Source organism: Trichosurus vulpecula, chromosome 2 (genome assembly GCF_011100635.1).
Source record: "Trichosurus vulpecula isolate mTriVul1 chromosome 2, mTriVul1.pri, whole genome shotgun sequence".
In the NCBI taxonomy this organism is placed as follows: domain Eukaryota; kingdom Metazoa; phylum Chordata; class Mammalia; order Diprotodontia; family Phalangeridae; genus Trichosurus; species Trichosurus vulpecula.
The window spans coordinates 362,622,102-362,640,711 of record NC_050574.1 but is presented as its reverse complement, the minus strand read 5'-3'; the positions used below and the strand labels follow the sequence as shown (position 1 = coordinate 362,640,711).

The 18,610-nt window shown below is 35.1% G+C and overlaps 1 protein-coding gene across 1 annotated transcript in view; it reads right to left on the bottom strand.

Moving 5' to 3' along the window:
- Positions 1 to 18,610, bottom strand: part of SENP7 (SUMO specific peptidase 7) — a 161,139-nt gene that overhangs the window by 18,328 nt on the left and 124,201 nt on the right. The window contains exons 18-20 of the mRNA XM_036745023.1: positions 15,369 to 15,461; positions 7,072 to 7,196; positions 3,868 to 3,920 (exon numbers count right to left, since the gene is read on the bottom strand). Coding sequence (XP_036600918.1) covers positions 3,868 to 3,920; positions 7,072 to 7,196; positions 15,369 to 15,461 — 271 coding nt within the window. The remainder of the gene's footprint in view (positions 1 to 3,867; positions 3,921 to 7,071; positions 7,197 to 15,368; positions 15,462 to 18,610) is intronic.

Here is an 18,610-nt window from a genome sequence, read left to right as displayed (position 1 = left end):
AAGAATCTAAGAATGATGGAAAGATACACAGTGGGTATCAGGAGGTAGCAGCACATCACTACCAGTGATGGGCAAATGAGAAGCAGAATAAAATAAATCACTCATTACAGGTAGGAGCAAGAAAGGAGGTGAAGCAAGCATGTGGAAGGAGTGACAGTCTCGGTGTTGTACTGGTGAATATAAAATATGAAAGGTGCAGCCTCCAAAGATTTGGAAAGATTGTGTACGTGGATTTATGGAAAGATACAAGCAGAAATCACACACAAGAAATGGAAGAAAGTTCCATGCTGGAAGAGAAAGTGCTTATACCAAGGAGACTGTGGACACAGTAGAATATCAAATGGTACCATTTCAAAAGAGAGATATTTCATCTTTGTTTGGCCTATAATCCCTTAATTCAATTCATTATTTCAATAAATATGGATGCATCTGATGGCATATCTCATCCTGTACAATTCCTGCGCCATCTCTATGTTGCCAAGGGTTTCAAAGAAAATATCTTCTAAGCCCTCAATATGAACCAATTAATATTACAAATATTTCAACATTTTTTAGTCTTATCCTTACAATTCTATACAGAAATTCACTATACGCTAATTCTCTACACAAATTTTACAATCCAACCAAACAAAGACTAATGTCCTTTTCTCTGTCATGCCTTTTGTTTTACCACCTCAATGTTTTTGCCTATGCAGTTCCTCCAAAGTTATGTCTACCAGATTGCCTAGACCTGATTTTTACTTGTCAAAGTCCTACTTATCCTTCAGAGCCTAACTCAAATGTCAAATCCTCTGTAAAGCCTTCCCTTATTACTCCAACCAGGAACACTCTGTCTCCCAACTCTGATGCAATCAGAAACAGATGTTATACATTGTCTTTTATTACAGTTATTTGTACACATGAATTCTATACTAAACTGTAAGGTCTTTGAAGCCAGAAAATATAGCTGACTCATTACAATGTACAACACAATACTTTGCATACAATAGATGCTCAAGAGATATGTGCTGAATGCAAGCAAATATTCTTTGCTTTAGGCAATGGCTTGTGTTCCTGAAAAGTTAAGTAAAAAACAACTTGTATAAACTTACTCTTATTTTAAACATGCATGAAGAACTACTATTTAGAAGAAGTCTATTAATACGAATCCTAGTAAAACAAATATTCACTCTACAATATTTTTTCTGTTAATCCAGTTTTCATATGCAGGAAAATCCCCAACATAGAAAGGGATCTTACTTCACAAGTTAATGTAAGTTGGTTCTTTGTAACTCTAAATACATTTCCCCCTACAAATAATGTTATAACTGGTTTAGTATTCACATTAACCAACAAAAATACTTACTTAACCTTCAACATCGCAGAAATACTCTTCATTTACACAGTACTAGGAAAAAATACTGTGGTAAATGTACAGCATTTCAGCTGTCATTTATAGCTTAAATGGGTTTTATGGACCACTAGTCACAGAACATCAGAACTGGAAGGGATATCAGAGGCCATTTATCCAACCCGTAAATGAATAAAAATACCTTCTACAAAATATACAGCTCCCAGCCTTTGCCTCCCAAATACTCCCAAAGCAGTGCATTTCACTTCTGGATAGCTCTAATGAGTAAATGTTTCCATACATCCAGCTCAGATCTGCCCATATGAAACCTCCATCCACTGCTCCTCATTGTCCTCTGGAGCCAAACATAATATGTCTAATCCCTCTTCCATATGACAGCCCTTCGAATACCAGACAATAACTATAATGTACTAAGTATTTTCTCCTTCAAGCTAAACATCCTCAGTTCCTTACGTCAATACTTTCATGGCATGTGCCTGAGGCTCTTCACCATTCTGTCCACCCTCCTCTGGCTTCTTTCCAAGTTAACAATGTCCTTTAAAATAAGCAAGCAAGAATTGCACATAGTATTCCTAACGTGGTCTGACCACATCACCTCCTTAGTTCTGTACAATACCTCTCTCTTAACAAAGTTTATGATCACATTAGGGTTTTTTGGCTCCAATAGAACTGTTGACTCATATGGAACTTGCAGCCATTAAAACCCTCAGATATTTTTTTGGAGGAACTGTTGTCTAGCCATGTCTCTGCACCTAAAATCTGTCAAGTTATTTTTGAACCCAAAATGAAGATTTTACATTTATCCTCCTTAAATTTCATCTTAGTAGATTAGGCCCCACATTAGTCTGGGAATAGTAAGTTGAAGTCTTTGTACCCATCTACAAGAGATGCTATGGGATTCCAGAATGTAGGCCCATAGGAAGAACTAAAGAGCACCCAGCTGGAACCATACTGACAATGGATTCTGCCCTTCAGACATAAGAAGCCGCCAAAGAGCAATATGCCCATATGGAAGGGTACAGATGAAACCCCAACATGATCAGCTGCCATCCCCACTGGAAGTGGTTAACCTAGAACTATAGTAACAAGCACTAGTCTCCTAATGCCACTGATCTTATTGGCCCTGATGCAAAGTAAGGATTCAATATGTGTCTATAGTGAGAATGCCTATATGAATGTTCTCTTTGGACAGGCCTGGGAAATTATTTCCATAGTATCTAAGTTCCTGACTGCATTGCTTCTCCAGTTTGAGCTGGTGAGTTACCTACAAGGTTAAACACTCTGATATTGGTCCCAGAAAAATTGTCTCAGGATAATAAAGTTCCTGGGAGGATGAGATTGGTTGCTAGTTTGTGTTCACCATGAACAGGATAGGTCTGAGGAATCTGTCTGAATTGGTTGAATTGTTAGGGGTATCAACTGCTTTTGAGAAATGGCCCCAGACAAAGCTTACCATGGCTTGGTCTAAGTGTGGTGTTCTGAACTCCTCTCATCCCTTAACTATTACTAAGGAAGAACACTCAGGGAAAAGGTAGTACCCTCTCAATAACATGGTTACTATAAGAGAAACTGTGTTCAAAGTCAGAACTTATAATTGAGAGTGGCAGGAATATCTCTTCCACACCAAATCCCCTATACGCAAAGGGACTACTATCATCTTTCCTCTACACTATCAGAAGAAAAAGTTCCCTCCTTCTGCCCTGATAGTAACCACACCAACAGGCCCTTACCACAGCAGCTGGTGATGTTCAAATTTGAGAAAATTTTTAAAAATTCATTAATTTTAGCAGTTATCTTTATCTAGTTTGTTTAAAGGAGTGTGTATATTTATATGTGTACATATACAAATACACAGAAAAATAGGCAGGTATGCAAAGTGCTCAATTCTTAGAAAAAGTGCTTTATAAATCCAATGTACTATTTATTATTATTGTGAAGAAAAATAAGAACAAGAACAATAAAGCAAAAGCTATCCCTAAGACTTAAAGCTTCAAACTGCATCACATAAAACGTGTCAATGAATTAGAATAGTAAAACCTAAACCATATCATTACCATTTGTGTGAAATGAGTTTGAGAGAGCAGACTGAGTGATAGCCATAAATTGTTGATGCTATAACAGATATTAATGATCTTTAACTACAGCTCAGATGAAACAGAGTACAAAATGTATTAATAAGTTCATGGATGATACTAAGTTGAGCAGTGTTGCTAATATCTTTTAAAATTTTTTATTTTAAACTTAAAAATTTAGTAGAGAAGATGAAGGATATCTGTAAAATAATAACATCTAGGAAGGAAAAATAAACTATAAAAATACAAGTGAAGAATGATTAGCTAAGAAGTAGCATAAGCCTTTATCCTTTCCCTTCCCCCCACAAAGAAAGTCTAAAAAATTATGGTCTAAGGAACATAAATATCCATCACAACGACATAATCTAATATGCCCCATTGCTCAGATAACATAGTGTATTCCTAAGTTTTTCTTCCCTCACATCTAAAAATAAATTCACTTACCTGGGGATCCTCTGGATCTAAGGAGGGTGAGGAAGTAATATGCAGATCATTATCTAGTTTGAAATAACAAAACAACATAATCATTTATAAAACCAATATTTGTATATCTAACATTTCATCTCTATTCATTTAGCAAAAGAAAAAATACCTAGGACTTATTGGACTTTGTTTATGTGTTATGCAAAAGCTTAAACAATGGAAAGAAGTGATAGTGATTGGTTCTTATCAACAATGGCCAAGTCTCTGTGGATGAAACCTGAAACATCAGATACTTGTAATAGTCTTTCTTTTAATCTTAATTTTTTTTATTTTTGGGGGGGGCAGGGCAATTGGGGTTAAGTGACTTGCCCAAGGTCACACAGCTAGTACATGTGTCAAGTGTCTGAGGTCAGATTTGAACTCAGGTCCTCCTGACTCCCGGGCCGGTGCTCTACTCACTGCACCACCTAGCTGCCCTAACAGTCTTTCTTAAAAGCTGGAAGTACAACAATAAGAAAATTAAGTCTAGGAAATATTTATTACATGAAAGGTCTTGTGCTAAAAATTAGTGCTACAAGGATAAAAAATGGGCAAAGTTCATAATTTATGGAACTTATATTCTAATGTAGGAGGGGTAGGGGATATAAAGATATAGCATGTATGCAGGTAAGTATAATAAAAGGTACATGTATATATACATATATTATATATATATACACATATACATGTGTATAATACATACATATCTATGTACTTATGTATATATACCTACATATGTACATTCATTTATATGTATTCTACTTTATCTCTGTACATGTTTATATGCATATATATTCTTGAACCTTTCAGGAATAGAAATATATATTCATATACTACATGATAAATATACTATAAAGAGGCACCTATGTATATGTGTGTTTACATGTGTACATATATATATGTGTGTTGCAGAGAAAGATATTCTTGAGCCTCTCAGCATGGAGATGTACACATACATATACACAAAACACATAAAACATGATAAATATAATATAAAGAGGCATCTATGTATGTGTGGGCATGTTATGATTATACGTGCATAAACATATGTATATGTTTATTCTTGAACCTTTCAGGATGGTGATGTATACAAACACACAAAACTACTACACAACAAATATAAAGAGATATCTCTGTACGTATGTGTGCGGGCACACACATAAACATTCATATATACATGTTTATTTATATGTATTCTGGAGTTTTTCAGGCTGTATCTATACACACACAAAGCAACAAATACAAAGAGGCATCTGTGTACATGTATGTGTTTTATATATATATATGTACATATACATTTTTATATACAGATGTACATATATATAAATATATACACATGCATTTATATTCTGGAGTCTTTCAGGATAAAGATGTATACATACTATACAATAAGTATAATATAAAGAGGTAAGGGTGAAATCCAAATAAATTGCTTTAGGAAAATCTGTGGAGAGAAAAAACACTTTTAGCTGAGATAATCAAAGAAGGTTTAACAGGTGCCTCAAATGAAGAGAAAGATTATAACAAGTGGAGATGAGAAAGGAGTAAATTCCAACCCTGGGAGATGGCCTGTGTAAATGCACAGACATAGGAGACTGGATATCAAGTTTGGGGAAAATTTAATAGCACAGTTTGATGTTATTGGAAGATATGAAATTGGGTGCTGTGAAATAAAGCAGAAAGGGTAGATTGAAGCCAGATTACAAAAGGCCTTAAACCCAGGCTAATTAGATTTATCTGATCAGCAAAAGGGAATGACCATAATTTTAGTTTATCTTTTTTTCTTTCTGATAAGTGGAGTGACATGTTCAGACTTGTACCTTAGGAAGAGTATTTTGGTATGAAAGATGGGTTAAGATGGGAGCGAATAGAGGCAGGATCACCAGTTAGGAAGTTACTAAAAAATCCAGGTGAGAGGATCTGATTTAAGGTGGTAGCTGTTCAGGTAGAAGACAGGTAATGTTGAAATGCTATGGAGGTTGAATCAACAGGACAAAATAGTTACTTGAATAGTGGAGAGGAGGTGCTAAAAAGGAAACAGTCAAAGATGACTAAAAAATTTTAAGCCCAAAGTAATACAGTTTAGAGTTATGATGAGGTCTAAGTTATGACAACTCCTGTTGATGGATAAAGAGGTCTAAGTCATTGGAAATGAGAAGATTAAAGAAAAAGCCTATGTTGTTGGAAGGGTCATCAGTATGAATGCTGAAATATTGATGAATAACCATTAATATGCAGAGAAAGAATGTGACTCAAGTACTGAACTCATTGAAGTAGTAGGGAGAATGAGAATTTTCTGAGTGATGGTGGCAAAAAATGGTCCAAAAGTGGCAGAATGAACCAAGGAGCATGCTGACTCAACTTTCTAGCCCTAGAGTAGGCTGGGGAGAGGGAAGGAGGTAAGGGGAGCAGGCAGCTTGAGAGTGGGTGGTAAAGGATGAGAGGTCTTCAGGAAAAAGTAAAGTTTTAACCAGCACCAAAAGACAGAAGAGATATAGGATGAAAGGAAGTCTGCTGACAATAGAGTGGTGGTCCAGAGGATATGACAGAAGAAGATGGCAATAAATGATGGTTAATTGGAGCTATCTTTTGTTGTCTTTAGTTAATGATCACCAAAACAGTAAGCTCTAGGAGGTTGTTAGTGGGATTCTGGGAATGTTGCCACTTCATCTGTTTTGTTTTTCGTGTTTTGACTATAATGTAATGCCTATTTTTATTAATGTCTGCTTTGGCCAAAACATATATACCAATTATATGAGATGGCTTCTCTGGGTATATTTAAGTGATATCTTGTGCTGTATATTGATCAAATAGTAGAAAATCTGAGTGGAGGAAAGAGAGAACAATTATCAATGAAGATCACTAATTACCGTATACAACTGTTACTAACTACAAGCTATGCATGGAGATGAGTGGCACAAAATGGATGTCAGTTGGATTCACAATATTTCTACACATAGTTCTGTAATTTCAGAGCTGAATATATCAAGGTCACTTAGAATTTTACTGCTATAATATAACAGACAAGGCTTCCTTGCATGATAGTCTCAGATTTCTTGCTATTCATTTTAAAATTATTTTTAGTCATGCCTTTAATTTTAAAATGCTTTCTGTAGCCACTCTCTTTTACAGTTTTGTACTTTATTGCCATGATCATTAAAAGACTACCATAATGTTGTGTATTACCCAGAGTTTGAAAGTCATGTTGGCATTGTGGAGATTTGGATTGTTGAGATAACTGATGTGGAAAATCTTCATACACAGGCCCTTCTAACCATGGAAAACAAATGACTGCAAGATACCAATGAGACCTGTTTAAAAAAAAAAAGATCTTAGTATCAATAAAAAAAATCTCAAATACATTTAATATTTTCCATAAAAATGTCTGGTAAAATAGGCATGATAATTCTCATATCAATCTAACAACAATCCATCCAATTGTTTGCAGTGTGGTACCAATGATTATGAGAAAGCTCTTACTTATATTGAGCTAAAATTTGCTTCACTGAAACTTTAATTTATTGAATCTAGCTTTATCCTGTACAGCAATGGTGCCAAACTCAAATGGAAACAGGGACCAGTAATCCATATATAAAGATCCCATATATGGGCCAAATATTGACTTAGTTTTTTAAATATTATACTATGTTTTGTTGTATTTTTATTTATTTGTTAAATATTTCCCAATTACATTTTAATCTAGTTTGGGCTGCACTAAGGAGTGTTGCAGGCCCCATGAAGAAAAGCTGCATGTTTGACAGCTCTGCTCTAGAGGTACCCAAGATAAGCCTGATACCTATTCCATATGGCAGTGCTTCAAATAATTAACATCTACGTTCCCTTCCCATCTCTACTATCACCACTCAAACTCTTCTCTTCTTCACACAATTTCCAGTTGCTTCAACAATTCCACACAGAACCCTTACCTCTCTGGTCTCTTGCTGTGCACTGAGAATGAGACACAAAGAACTACAGATTATATTCCAGATATAATCTGAACAGCAAAGGGTACAGTGGGATAATTAGCGCTATTAATTTGGATAAGATATTTCTATTAATGCAGCCTAAGATTAATAAATGAGTTGTTTGGTTTAGGTTTGGGTTTATCTTATTTTTTTACAGCCATGACATGCTAATGATTCATTTTGATCCAACAATCAACTAAAACTTCTGTTTTTTCCTACAGAAGTTCCTATTAAGCCAGGATTCTATCATCCTGTTTTCAACATTGACTCTGTTGTCTAATTTATTAGTTATTCTCTTCTACCCATCTGTGGAGCTGCCATCCATAGATATAATAAATATGCTTTTTATGCATTCATCCAAGTTGTTGATAAAAATGCTCAACTGGACAAAGTTAAGAAAAAGCCATGTGGCATTCCATTAGAGATCTATCCAATTTGATACTTTCCAACTTTGATGGATGTGTGATTAATCTCTGATATGCATGTTTCCTCCAACTCAACAGATTCTAAATCATTCACACCTTTTATCCTATATAATTCTCTTCTCCATGTCCCCCCATAAAACATTTAAAGAGGGCACATCTAGCATGTCGAGGGCCTTTCTCTAGATCTCTTGATATTGTATGGGTGCCAACTGAGGTTGGCCATCAAATATCCCTTGTTCTCACTACACATCATTCTACCTCCATTTCTGGTCATACATTTCTGTTATAATATATTTTACATATTTACTGCAAAATTTTCATTGGTAATATTCAAGGTATAAATTCCTACTCATATCCATTGTGTATTTACCTCCTTTTGGATGACCAGCAATTTTAATTTTAGAGACTGTCATTCTTCTGGAAGAATATTGATATTTTAAAAGGTAAACCTTTGGTTCAGGTAGAAGCTTGGGACTTATACCTGCCTATCAGATATTTCAAAATAGGCGTCTCATAGACATCTTAAACTTAAAATATCCAAACCTGAATTTAACTATCTTTCCCCAAAAAACCTCCTTCCTAACTTTCCTATTATTCTCAAGGGTACCACTATCCTCCCAGTCACCTAGGCTCACAGCCTAGATGTCATCCTCAACTCCTCAACTCTCTCATCCTTCACATACAATCAGTTGTCAAGTCTTATAATTTCTACTGTCATAATAAACTCTCATATGTGCTCCTTTTCTCCTCCAACACTACCATCAGCCTGAGGCTAACCCTCAACACCTCACACTTCGGCTATTTCAAAAGCCTTGTGATTCGCCTCTCTGCCTCGAGTCTCCCCCACTCCAGTCCAACCTCATCTATTAAATCAATATTCCTAAGATTTGACCATATCACCACCACCACCCCCACATGCAATAAATTCTAATGGCTCCTTGTCACCTCCAGGAACAAAGAGAATCTTTTGTTTGACTCTCAAAGTCCTTCATATAACCTGGCCCCTTCCTGCCTTTCCAGGCATCTTATTCCTTACTGCCTTGTGTGGTCCAAAGGCACTAGCCTCCGTGATATGACACTCCATATCCCTTCTCAAAACATTTTCACGGGATGTCTACCATGCCTCAAACACTGTATCTCCTCATCTCCATCTCTTAGCTTCCCTGGCTTTCTTCAAGATGCAGTTCAGGTCTCACCTTGTGCAAGAAGCCTTTCCCAGGCTTCCTTAATCTTCATGCCTTCCTTCTGAGTTTATGCCCAGTTTACCCTATATGTATTTTATTCGTACATAGTTGTTTGCATGCCATTTCCCTCATTAGACTATGAGCTCATTGAAAGCAAAGACTGATTATTGCCGTTCTTTGCATCCCCATCACTTAGAACAGTGTCTGACATGTATCAGGTGTTTAATAGATGCTCATTGACTGACAGTAGGAAAGCATATTCAATTTCCCAAAAGCAATCCAGCCTATCCTCCAACTTCTATTCAATTCTGGACCTAGTTAATTATCAATGTTCAATATCTATGGAATGCATATGTCCTGACAGACCAGCTTTATAGCTTATCTACTCAACTGTATCACACAGTCTAGCAAATTAAAATATAAAAGAGCCACCAATCCAGTGTGGACAGCCACTTTCTACTTCTCCAGTGATTAGTGGAAAAGAAATAAAAGGTACAAACAATCACCTAGTTTTAGCACATTTCAAAAACAGAATTAACTGTGAGCACTCCAAATGTGAGATCATTATCCAAAACCAATGAGCAGACATGTTATTAGAGAAAGAGTTCTCAACCTAAGGACCACAAATTTTTTATCTTAATTTGTTAACTATGCTTCAGTATAATTGATTTCCTTTATAAGCTTCAGTAAATTGATTTTCTTTATTAGCTTATAAATTTTATTTTGTGTGTTCAAAACACAATTCTAAGAAGAGATCCATAGGCCTCACCAAACTACCAAAAGGGCCAACAGGTTATATAAGAAAAAGTTAAAAATCTTTTTTACTAGAGAAACTAAAAAAAAATCAATAATGACATTTCTTTAAGTTGAAGCAAAAGGATATTTTGCTAAATATGATGGCTCATGGATCCTTCTTGAATAACCAAAGAAAAGAGCTGACAGAAATAGTTTAATCTTGTACAAAGACAACAAAAAGGTCCACTTCATTGGATATATGGACATCTTGTAGTTCACAACTCACAATAAAAATTCATTTAAAAAATCATCATGAAAATTACCATAGTTTACATACCAACACTGGTTACAGGGGATAAGTAGACAGACAAGTTCTATTAATAACTAAAAATAAGACCTTCCAAATTAAACCACCATATATTCTAATATTTAGTGACTAAAACAGAAGTGGACCTAAGAGAGAATGGAAAAAAAATCTCAAGAAATATAACTCATGAGTAAGAAACAAGAAGTTAAATGCTTCTAGACTACACAAAAGCTTCATGACCATATATAATGAATACTTTCATCAAGAAGAGGGTCAAGAGGCACTAGACGTAGCAAGCACAAAAATAATCACAAAAAAATTAAACATTTTTATCTTAGCACATAGGATATAATTGCTTACTAATGTAAGAGTCATTTCTAAATCAATTTTCTTCATAAAGTTAGGCCACTGACTTGTTAGAGAAAAATTAAAAATCAAAACCAAATTAGAATACTAAAAATGAGAAGACAACAAATGCAATTAAAACAACTTCAACCTAATATACTTTAAATAAGTTATTTACTCCTCAAAAAGAGAAATTGATTTAATCAGTTTAATTATTAAAGTAATTGACATAGATTATCACCATTTCCTAAGGAAGTTGAATCAGTGTTAACCAACTACCACAAAAAGAAGCCTAAAAGAGTCTAGAAACCATCTAATCTGATAAACACCTATTTTCTTTGCTAGGCCTCAGTCAAGGGCAATGCTAGTATAGAATATAAACTCATTTATAATATCGAGAAGGATGATGGAAAATTATGAGCAATATCATAATAGCCAGAATAGTAGAGGAAAAGAAATAAGTTTTAGACAGTTTGGTAAGAGGCCCAATTAAACTAGATCTTCTCAAGACCACTTAAGCATAGAACTAGATAGGAGGAGATCAACAAATAAACAAAAAATGGGAGAGATCAGGTAAAATTACTTTAACAATATCACTATAGCTATACTCTCTCCATCAATAACAGAGGAAACAACACATATCTCCAATATCATCATCCAATATCAATGTGCTACATGAGGATTGAAAAGACCTAGTATTAAAAAAGAGGTCCATGTTGGAGATGACTTAATTTTGAATGCATGGAGGGAATCAATTTTCAAGTTATCTGAAAGACAAGAAAAAATCTAATGCATGGAAAAAATCACTGACATTCTTAGCACTACAAATAAATGTGACTCAAATCCTGTGAGAATAATATAATGAGAGGTTTCATAAGAACAGCTCTCCTCTCACTACATCAAACAATTCAAATAAAGAGCCCCAATATCTAAGTGAAAAAAATGAATATATCAAGTAAAAGAAATCTCAACCCCTCATCATTATATTATTGTTATGAGTGGTGGGATAACATAAGAATGCTCCTTTCAGATTAATAATAATATTTATATAGCACCTACTATGTGCCAGACACTGTGCTAAACAATTTACAAATATTATCTCATTTGAGCCTCACAACAATCCTGGGAGGTAGGTGCTATTATTATTATCTCCATTTTACAGATGAGGAAGCTGAGGCATACAGAGGTTAAATCACTTGCCCAGGGTCACACATCTTGTGAATATATGAGGCCAAATTTGAAATCAGCTGTTTTTGACTCCACACCCAGCACTCTATCTACAGCACCACCACCCAGCTGCCTCAGACAAGGAAAGGAGATGTTGAGACAAGGGGTACAGGTCATGAATGATCAAGCCTGAAGAGGAGACGTAGATGAGAAGTTTCTGATTTCTGCTCCTGCCTTTGTCGTGGTGGGAGGGTAAGAACAGGACAGAGGGGGGGATCATAGAGGAATGAGTGGGAACTGAGTAAAGCCAGTGAAAAGGGAACAATCTGGCACCAGCCTGAAGTAATACCACAGAGGTGGAAGGGTATGGGACAGGGAGCTTGTAATGAACTTTGCTAGGAGTGAAGAATTGCTTGTTGCACACTTCAAGAAATCAGTTTCTATAAGACAGAGTTTTATGTTTGTGTTTGTGTTGTGTTGTGCTGTACTATGTAGAGGAAGTGATTGGGTACCCAGGAAGGTATGGCTCAGAGGAGAGACTCATAGGTTCAAAGAGAGAGTGGTATGGTACTCTCCACATGATAAGTTATTTGAAAAAAAGAAATGTTCTTCCAGATGAATTTTCTTATTATTTTATCTAGCTCTGTAAAATAATTTTTGGTAGTTTGATTGGTATGATACTTAATAAGTAAATTAATTTAGGTAAGATTGATGGACTTCATAATAACCTGGAAAAATGTACGTGATCTGATGATCAATGAAGGGAGCAGAACCAGGAGAACATTATACACAATTACAGACACACGTTATCTGTGATGACTAACTTTGATATAGTTGGCTTTTCTTAGCAATACAAGATTCTAGGACAGCTCCAAAAAACTCATGATGGAAAAAGCTATTCATATCCTGAGAAAGAATTACGGAGTCTGAATGCAGGTTGAGGCAAACTATTTGCTATCTTTTGTTTTCCTTCTTTTTTGGTTTTATTTCTTCTTTTTCATGATTCATTCCATTGATTATAATTCTTCTTTATACAATTTGACTATTGTGTAAATAAGTTTAATGCGAAGGTATATGTGGAAACTTATATCAGATCACAGGCTGTCTGGGGGGAAGGGGGGAGGAAAGGGAGGGGAAGAAAATTTGGAACTCAAAAACTTGTGGAACTGACTGTAGTAAACTAAAAATAAAAAAGAAATTTAAAAAGAAAAGAAAAAAAGAAATCAGAACAGGATCAGAAGAAGAGTTACACAATACCACCCACTACACCATAACTAACAAGTGTGGCCCTTTAACTGAATCCAAACTCCACAGAACAAATTCCCTTAATAAAAGGATTTGTTCTGTAAAACTTGGACTCACTCAAAAGGTCATACCCAAAGACCTAGAGGGCCACATGTGGCCTCGAGGCCACAGGTTCTCCATCCCTGGTCTAAGTCTTCCTCTGACACCTACTGGCTATGTAACTTTGGCAAGTGACTTAACCCGTCATGTTGCAAGCAACTCTTGAGACTATACATTTCAGAGAAGGTGCTAATCTTCATTGGTAGAAGACGTCTATCATGAGAAGCTTCCCAATACAATGATGAAATCAATGGTCCATTCCAAAAAGGAAAAATCAACATGTAAGTTAAGTCTACAAATATAAAGGCAATGTTTGATGTGGAGAAGAAGAGAGTGACCCAGGTACTGAACTTCTTCAAAAGGAAGGATGACCAGATAAACTGCCACCAAGATCTAGACAAGATGATATAAAAGAATGGAGTGAAAGTCAAAGGAGAGGTCACTAAGTAAAGGTGGTATGAGAGATGCTGGAAGTAGAAGCACAATAATGATTTTGGGGAAGTGCTTTGTAACCTTAATACCCTAGAAAAATGGGAACCATATAATTATTTTTTAAGATTTCTTTTTTACATTCATCATCTTCCCTTTATACTAACTCTGTCTCCTGAATTGGCTACGTCTGTTATCTGAATCATCATTTTCTTAGCCACCTAGGCTCAAAATCTTAGTCTTCTTCCATATCTCGCTCTCCTTTCCCTCTCATATACAATCTGTTACCAAGTCGTATAAATTTGAAACATGTTGCATCAATTTTCTCTTTCAATTTCCACTGGAATTTCCTAAGTATTTCCCACTTGGACTACTTAATAACACCCCACTTGGCAGGGGGTGCTGTTGGTTTATCAGCTTCCAGTCAAAGGATCATAGCATCCACTTAAGAGTTGAAAGAGATAATATATATCATCTAATCCAACCTCCTGATTTTACGAATGAGGAACTCAGTCACACACATGGGAACAGATATTCCGTCTTCTGGCTCTAAATTTTCTTTCTACTGTATCACCTTTCTATCCTATGCATCTGTCAGATTCATCTTCCTAAATCAAAAATAATCAAATCAAATCATGTCCCAGCTCAAAAACTTCTAAAGTTTCCCTCTTCTGATTTCTAACTTAATTAGTATGGAGTCTGACACTTCATACTCTAACATGGTCTCAATCCACAGTGAAGAGGAAAGCACTGTGTTTGGAGTCAGAGAACCTGGATTCAAATCCTGACTTACAATTACAGTCTGTAATTACCTTCTCTCAGACTATTACCTCACGTATAAAACAAAGAAGTTGGCCTGAACAACTTCTGGGCTTCCTTCTAGACCACTGTAATTCTGTGATTCCTATGCCATAACTTCCTTACACTACAGATAAACCATGAGCTTTTACCTGTGTACATAGAAACCTTTGCACAAGATGTTTCCTCTCCTGCAATGCCTTTTTATCATTTCTACCTGTCAAAATCTTTCCCCTTATTTCACATCCATGTTACATCCAACCTCTTTCAAGGACACTTCTCTGATTCCCAGTTGGACATGATGGCTGTGTCCTCTAAAACCCCTCTGATCTTTACACCAAGGCAGCCCAAACTTTGTCAATTCCACTTCTTTAGGAGTCCTTGCTACGAGAGGGTTTGCAGAAGTTATGCTGTAATACTTAACAAGCATATGTTATACAACTAAGGAGAAGCCCTTGAGAAATCTTACTGTATTTTGAGTCAGGGCAACATTCCCTTCTCCCTTTGAGCAAGAGGGTTCAGGGAAGACAAACTGTTTTCCCAAAACTTCTTTAAAAATGTTCAATTCACTCCACATCACACTGAGTTCTAGTACAACAGAATTCTAGTGAATTACGATGTAGTACATGCAAAGCAAAAATTTATGAGTTGCTTTTATGAGGATATATTGAAAATAAAGCTGATAATTTAGAAAGTGATACCTTTTAGTGCATCTACATCTAAAAGAACAACACCTTCTAAAAACTCCCTTCTATCTTATTTTTAAAATAACAGCCAAACTTACGCCTCATTTACAGGTACAAAGATGTAATCTTTATTAAAGATGTTTATATGACGAGTCCATGTACGTACTCTTTTATGTCTTCTCTGTGCCATTCTGTAAATATGGGAAAAAAACACATTTTGGTTCCATAATCAATCAATCAAAAAGCATTTGTTAAGTTCTTACAATATGACAAGAATTTTCCCTTAAAGTTGTGGAAGAAAGACCTCTGGGTTACTATTTTTTTAATCTGAAAATAGAACTTGGCACATCATAGCAGTGAATGAGTGAATGAAAAAGAGAAAGGAATTAGAAGCATGTGCTCAAACTGGTTAGTGTAGATCTTCTCTCTAAGATGTTTACACTCCACAAAAAATATTCTACTTCAGTTGGCTTATTTGTTTAAAATCTCAAAACATTGTCTTCTATAAGGCAACTATTTTAGCAAAATCTCTTGAGTTAGTTATTTCTTTTTTAGTTTGTTTCTTTCTAATAAGCAAAATACAGCAATTTTAGGCTATCATACTAAAAATAATTCATAATTTATACCACTAAAACAAATAACTACTGCAACCTGATTGTCAAAGGAGGCATTATAACTTCATAAGGGCAGTAGATTCAATAACTTTGTTAATGTGAGATTTGGTCACCTCATGATGCATACACCCCAATCACAAACTTGCTAAAACAAAAGCTTACTCAGTAGTTAAAGAAATCTCCAAGACATGAGTTCATTGTGAATCAATTGCCAACAGCAATTAAGGGAGAATTCTATTTTCACGATATAACATCAAGAGCATCCAAACAAATTATTTACAGACTCAATTTGTTCACCTAAAGCAAACGTTTGGGGTACACTGTACTTACAAACAATAACAAATTACATGGGTACAAAGTTCACAAGATATTTTGTTGTTCCAAAGTAAAGGCACACACTATTGGTGGAGCTGTCCACCTGTTCTGGAGAACAATTTGGAACTATGCCCAAAAAGCTATAAAATTGTACTTACCCTTTAACTCACAGATACCACTACCCAAAAGAGAACAAAGAAAGAGGAAAGGGGCCTATATGAAGAAAAATATTTATAGCAGTTCTTTTTGTGGTGGCAAAGAATTGAAAACTGAGGAGAACCCATAAACTGGGGAATGGCTGAACATGTTACGGTATACAAATGTGATAGAATATTATTGTACTATAAAAAAGGATGAAGGGGATGGTTTCAGAAAAACCTAGAAAGACTTGCATGATACATGATGCAAAGTGAAGTGAGGAGAACCAGGAGAACAATTTATACAACAACAGCAATATTGTAAAGATAATCAGCTCTGAAAGTTAGTAACAACAGCCAACCACAATTCCAAAGAACTCATGATGAAATATGGACTCAGTGCAGATTAAATTATATTTCCTTTTCTTTCTTTCTTTCTTTCTTTTTTTTTACTTTTTTTTCCTGAAACATAGCTAATGTAGGAATTTGTTTTGTGTAACTATACATATTTGTAATGAGTTGGGGTTGGGGTTTTTTTGCTTTCTCAGTGAGTAAGGGAGGAAGAGGGAGATGGGAAAGAATGTGAGAACTGAAAATAAAACAAAACTGAATTTTAAAAAGAACAAAAGTACATGAGAAAATGAATACTATTGCACTTATATTTCTCTATTTGCTATAACTGTATTTAAAAATAATACAAATTATTAGTAAAATGAGTGAGGATTTCCAAAACACTGTATTGGTTATTTGGAGTAGGATGGCAATTAGGGGTAGGAAAAGGAAGAGGAAAAGTACTAGTACTGAAAATGGAAACCCTCTCTTTATAAACAATCACAGTGGGATTTGTGAAAGATTAGTAGAGTTAACAGTTAAAATACATGCTCAGAGTTATGAGAATGAAAGAAACAGGATGAAAAGAAAGATAATGTTTCACCTGTCAAATGAAGGGCTCTTAGGAGGTGTCTCAGTGATAACATAAGGAGGATGCATGCCCACTGGAATGGGGGTGGGGAGGAAAGTGTGAAATCGTGGAGGCAATTAAAACTTGAGATTTGTCAAAAGACTAGGTTTTAATATCTAAACATATGTTCTTGGTCATAATTGCTAGGCAAGAGAGTGTGGACGGATCAGTGCAAATTCATCTCTCTTGGAAAACAGCTCCAGAATACCTGCCATATTAGTGATAGGCCAATAGTACCACCTCCACATGTAAAAAATAGTAGTACATCCTTTGAGATTCAAGATATGGAAGCACAGTAACAACTACAAAGTAGTGACAGTTTCTTCCTGAAAAGACAAAGATCAACCAACACAAACAATTAAAGAAATTTTTGGTGACTATACTATGACTAATGATAGGGACTAGCTAAATGACACTAAAGGTGATTAAAAAGAAACCATCAAAGAGTTCCAGTCTTCCAGGGAGATTGGATTCAATTTTTGTTTCATTTAATAGGCACCATAAAAAGTTTCTGTGCTTTTGTTTACTGTATCTCCAATTAGCTTAAAGTACAATCAGATATGAAATGTAAGTGCTTTCACAGGACTTTTTTTACTGCTTGCCAAAAATTGTTTGACATACAGTAAAAATAAGAAGATGATGCTTTCTATTTAGCTTAATGAAATTCAATACACAAAATACAAAAAGAACCAATTTTAAAGGGCTAGTTTTATAAATCAGTATGAAAATTGAAAGTTTGATAACATATTCTATTATTGAGCAATTGTTATTGGTGTAAGGAGATGATCCAAAAGAATTTACTTGCTGTAATACCAAAAAAAAAAATTATAAAGGGATCTCTAAAGGGAAAGACAGGTCATGAGGACAGTACTATAGTGGAGAGGCTCCAGTCCAGGTAATTTATTCAGTATTTATTTAGTTAGCATTTATTATTAGTTAATTATTGTAGTAATATTCATAGGAAAAAACTAGCTGTACAAAGATTTTCATTGTAATATTATATTTAAAAACTGAAAACAATTTAACGTCCAACAGCAGGGGAATGAATCAATAAATTATTGTACTTTAATATAATACTAATTAGTATTTAGGTAGTTAGTAGCACTTTCTTCTCTGAACAAAAATTTGAACCCCTATTATGTAATAGCTTATTTTGTTTCTAATTATTTCATAATGTTAGCCTTGACTTTCCCATCAAATTTTAAGCTTTTCAAGGGCAGGAAATATATTCTATGCTTTCTTCAGTATTTCTAAAAATGCTAGTTAAAGAGCAAATGCTCATTAATACCTATTGATTAACTGGTTGGTGAAAT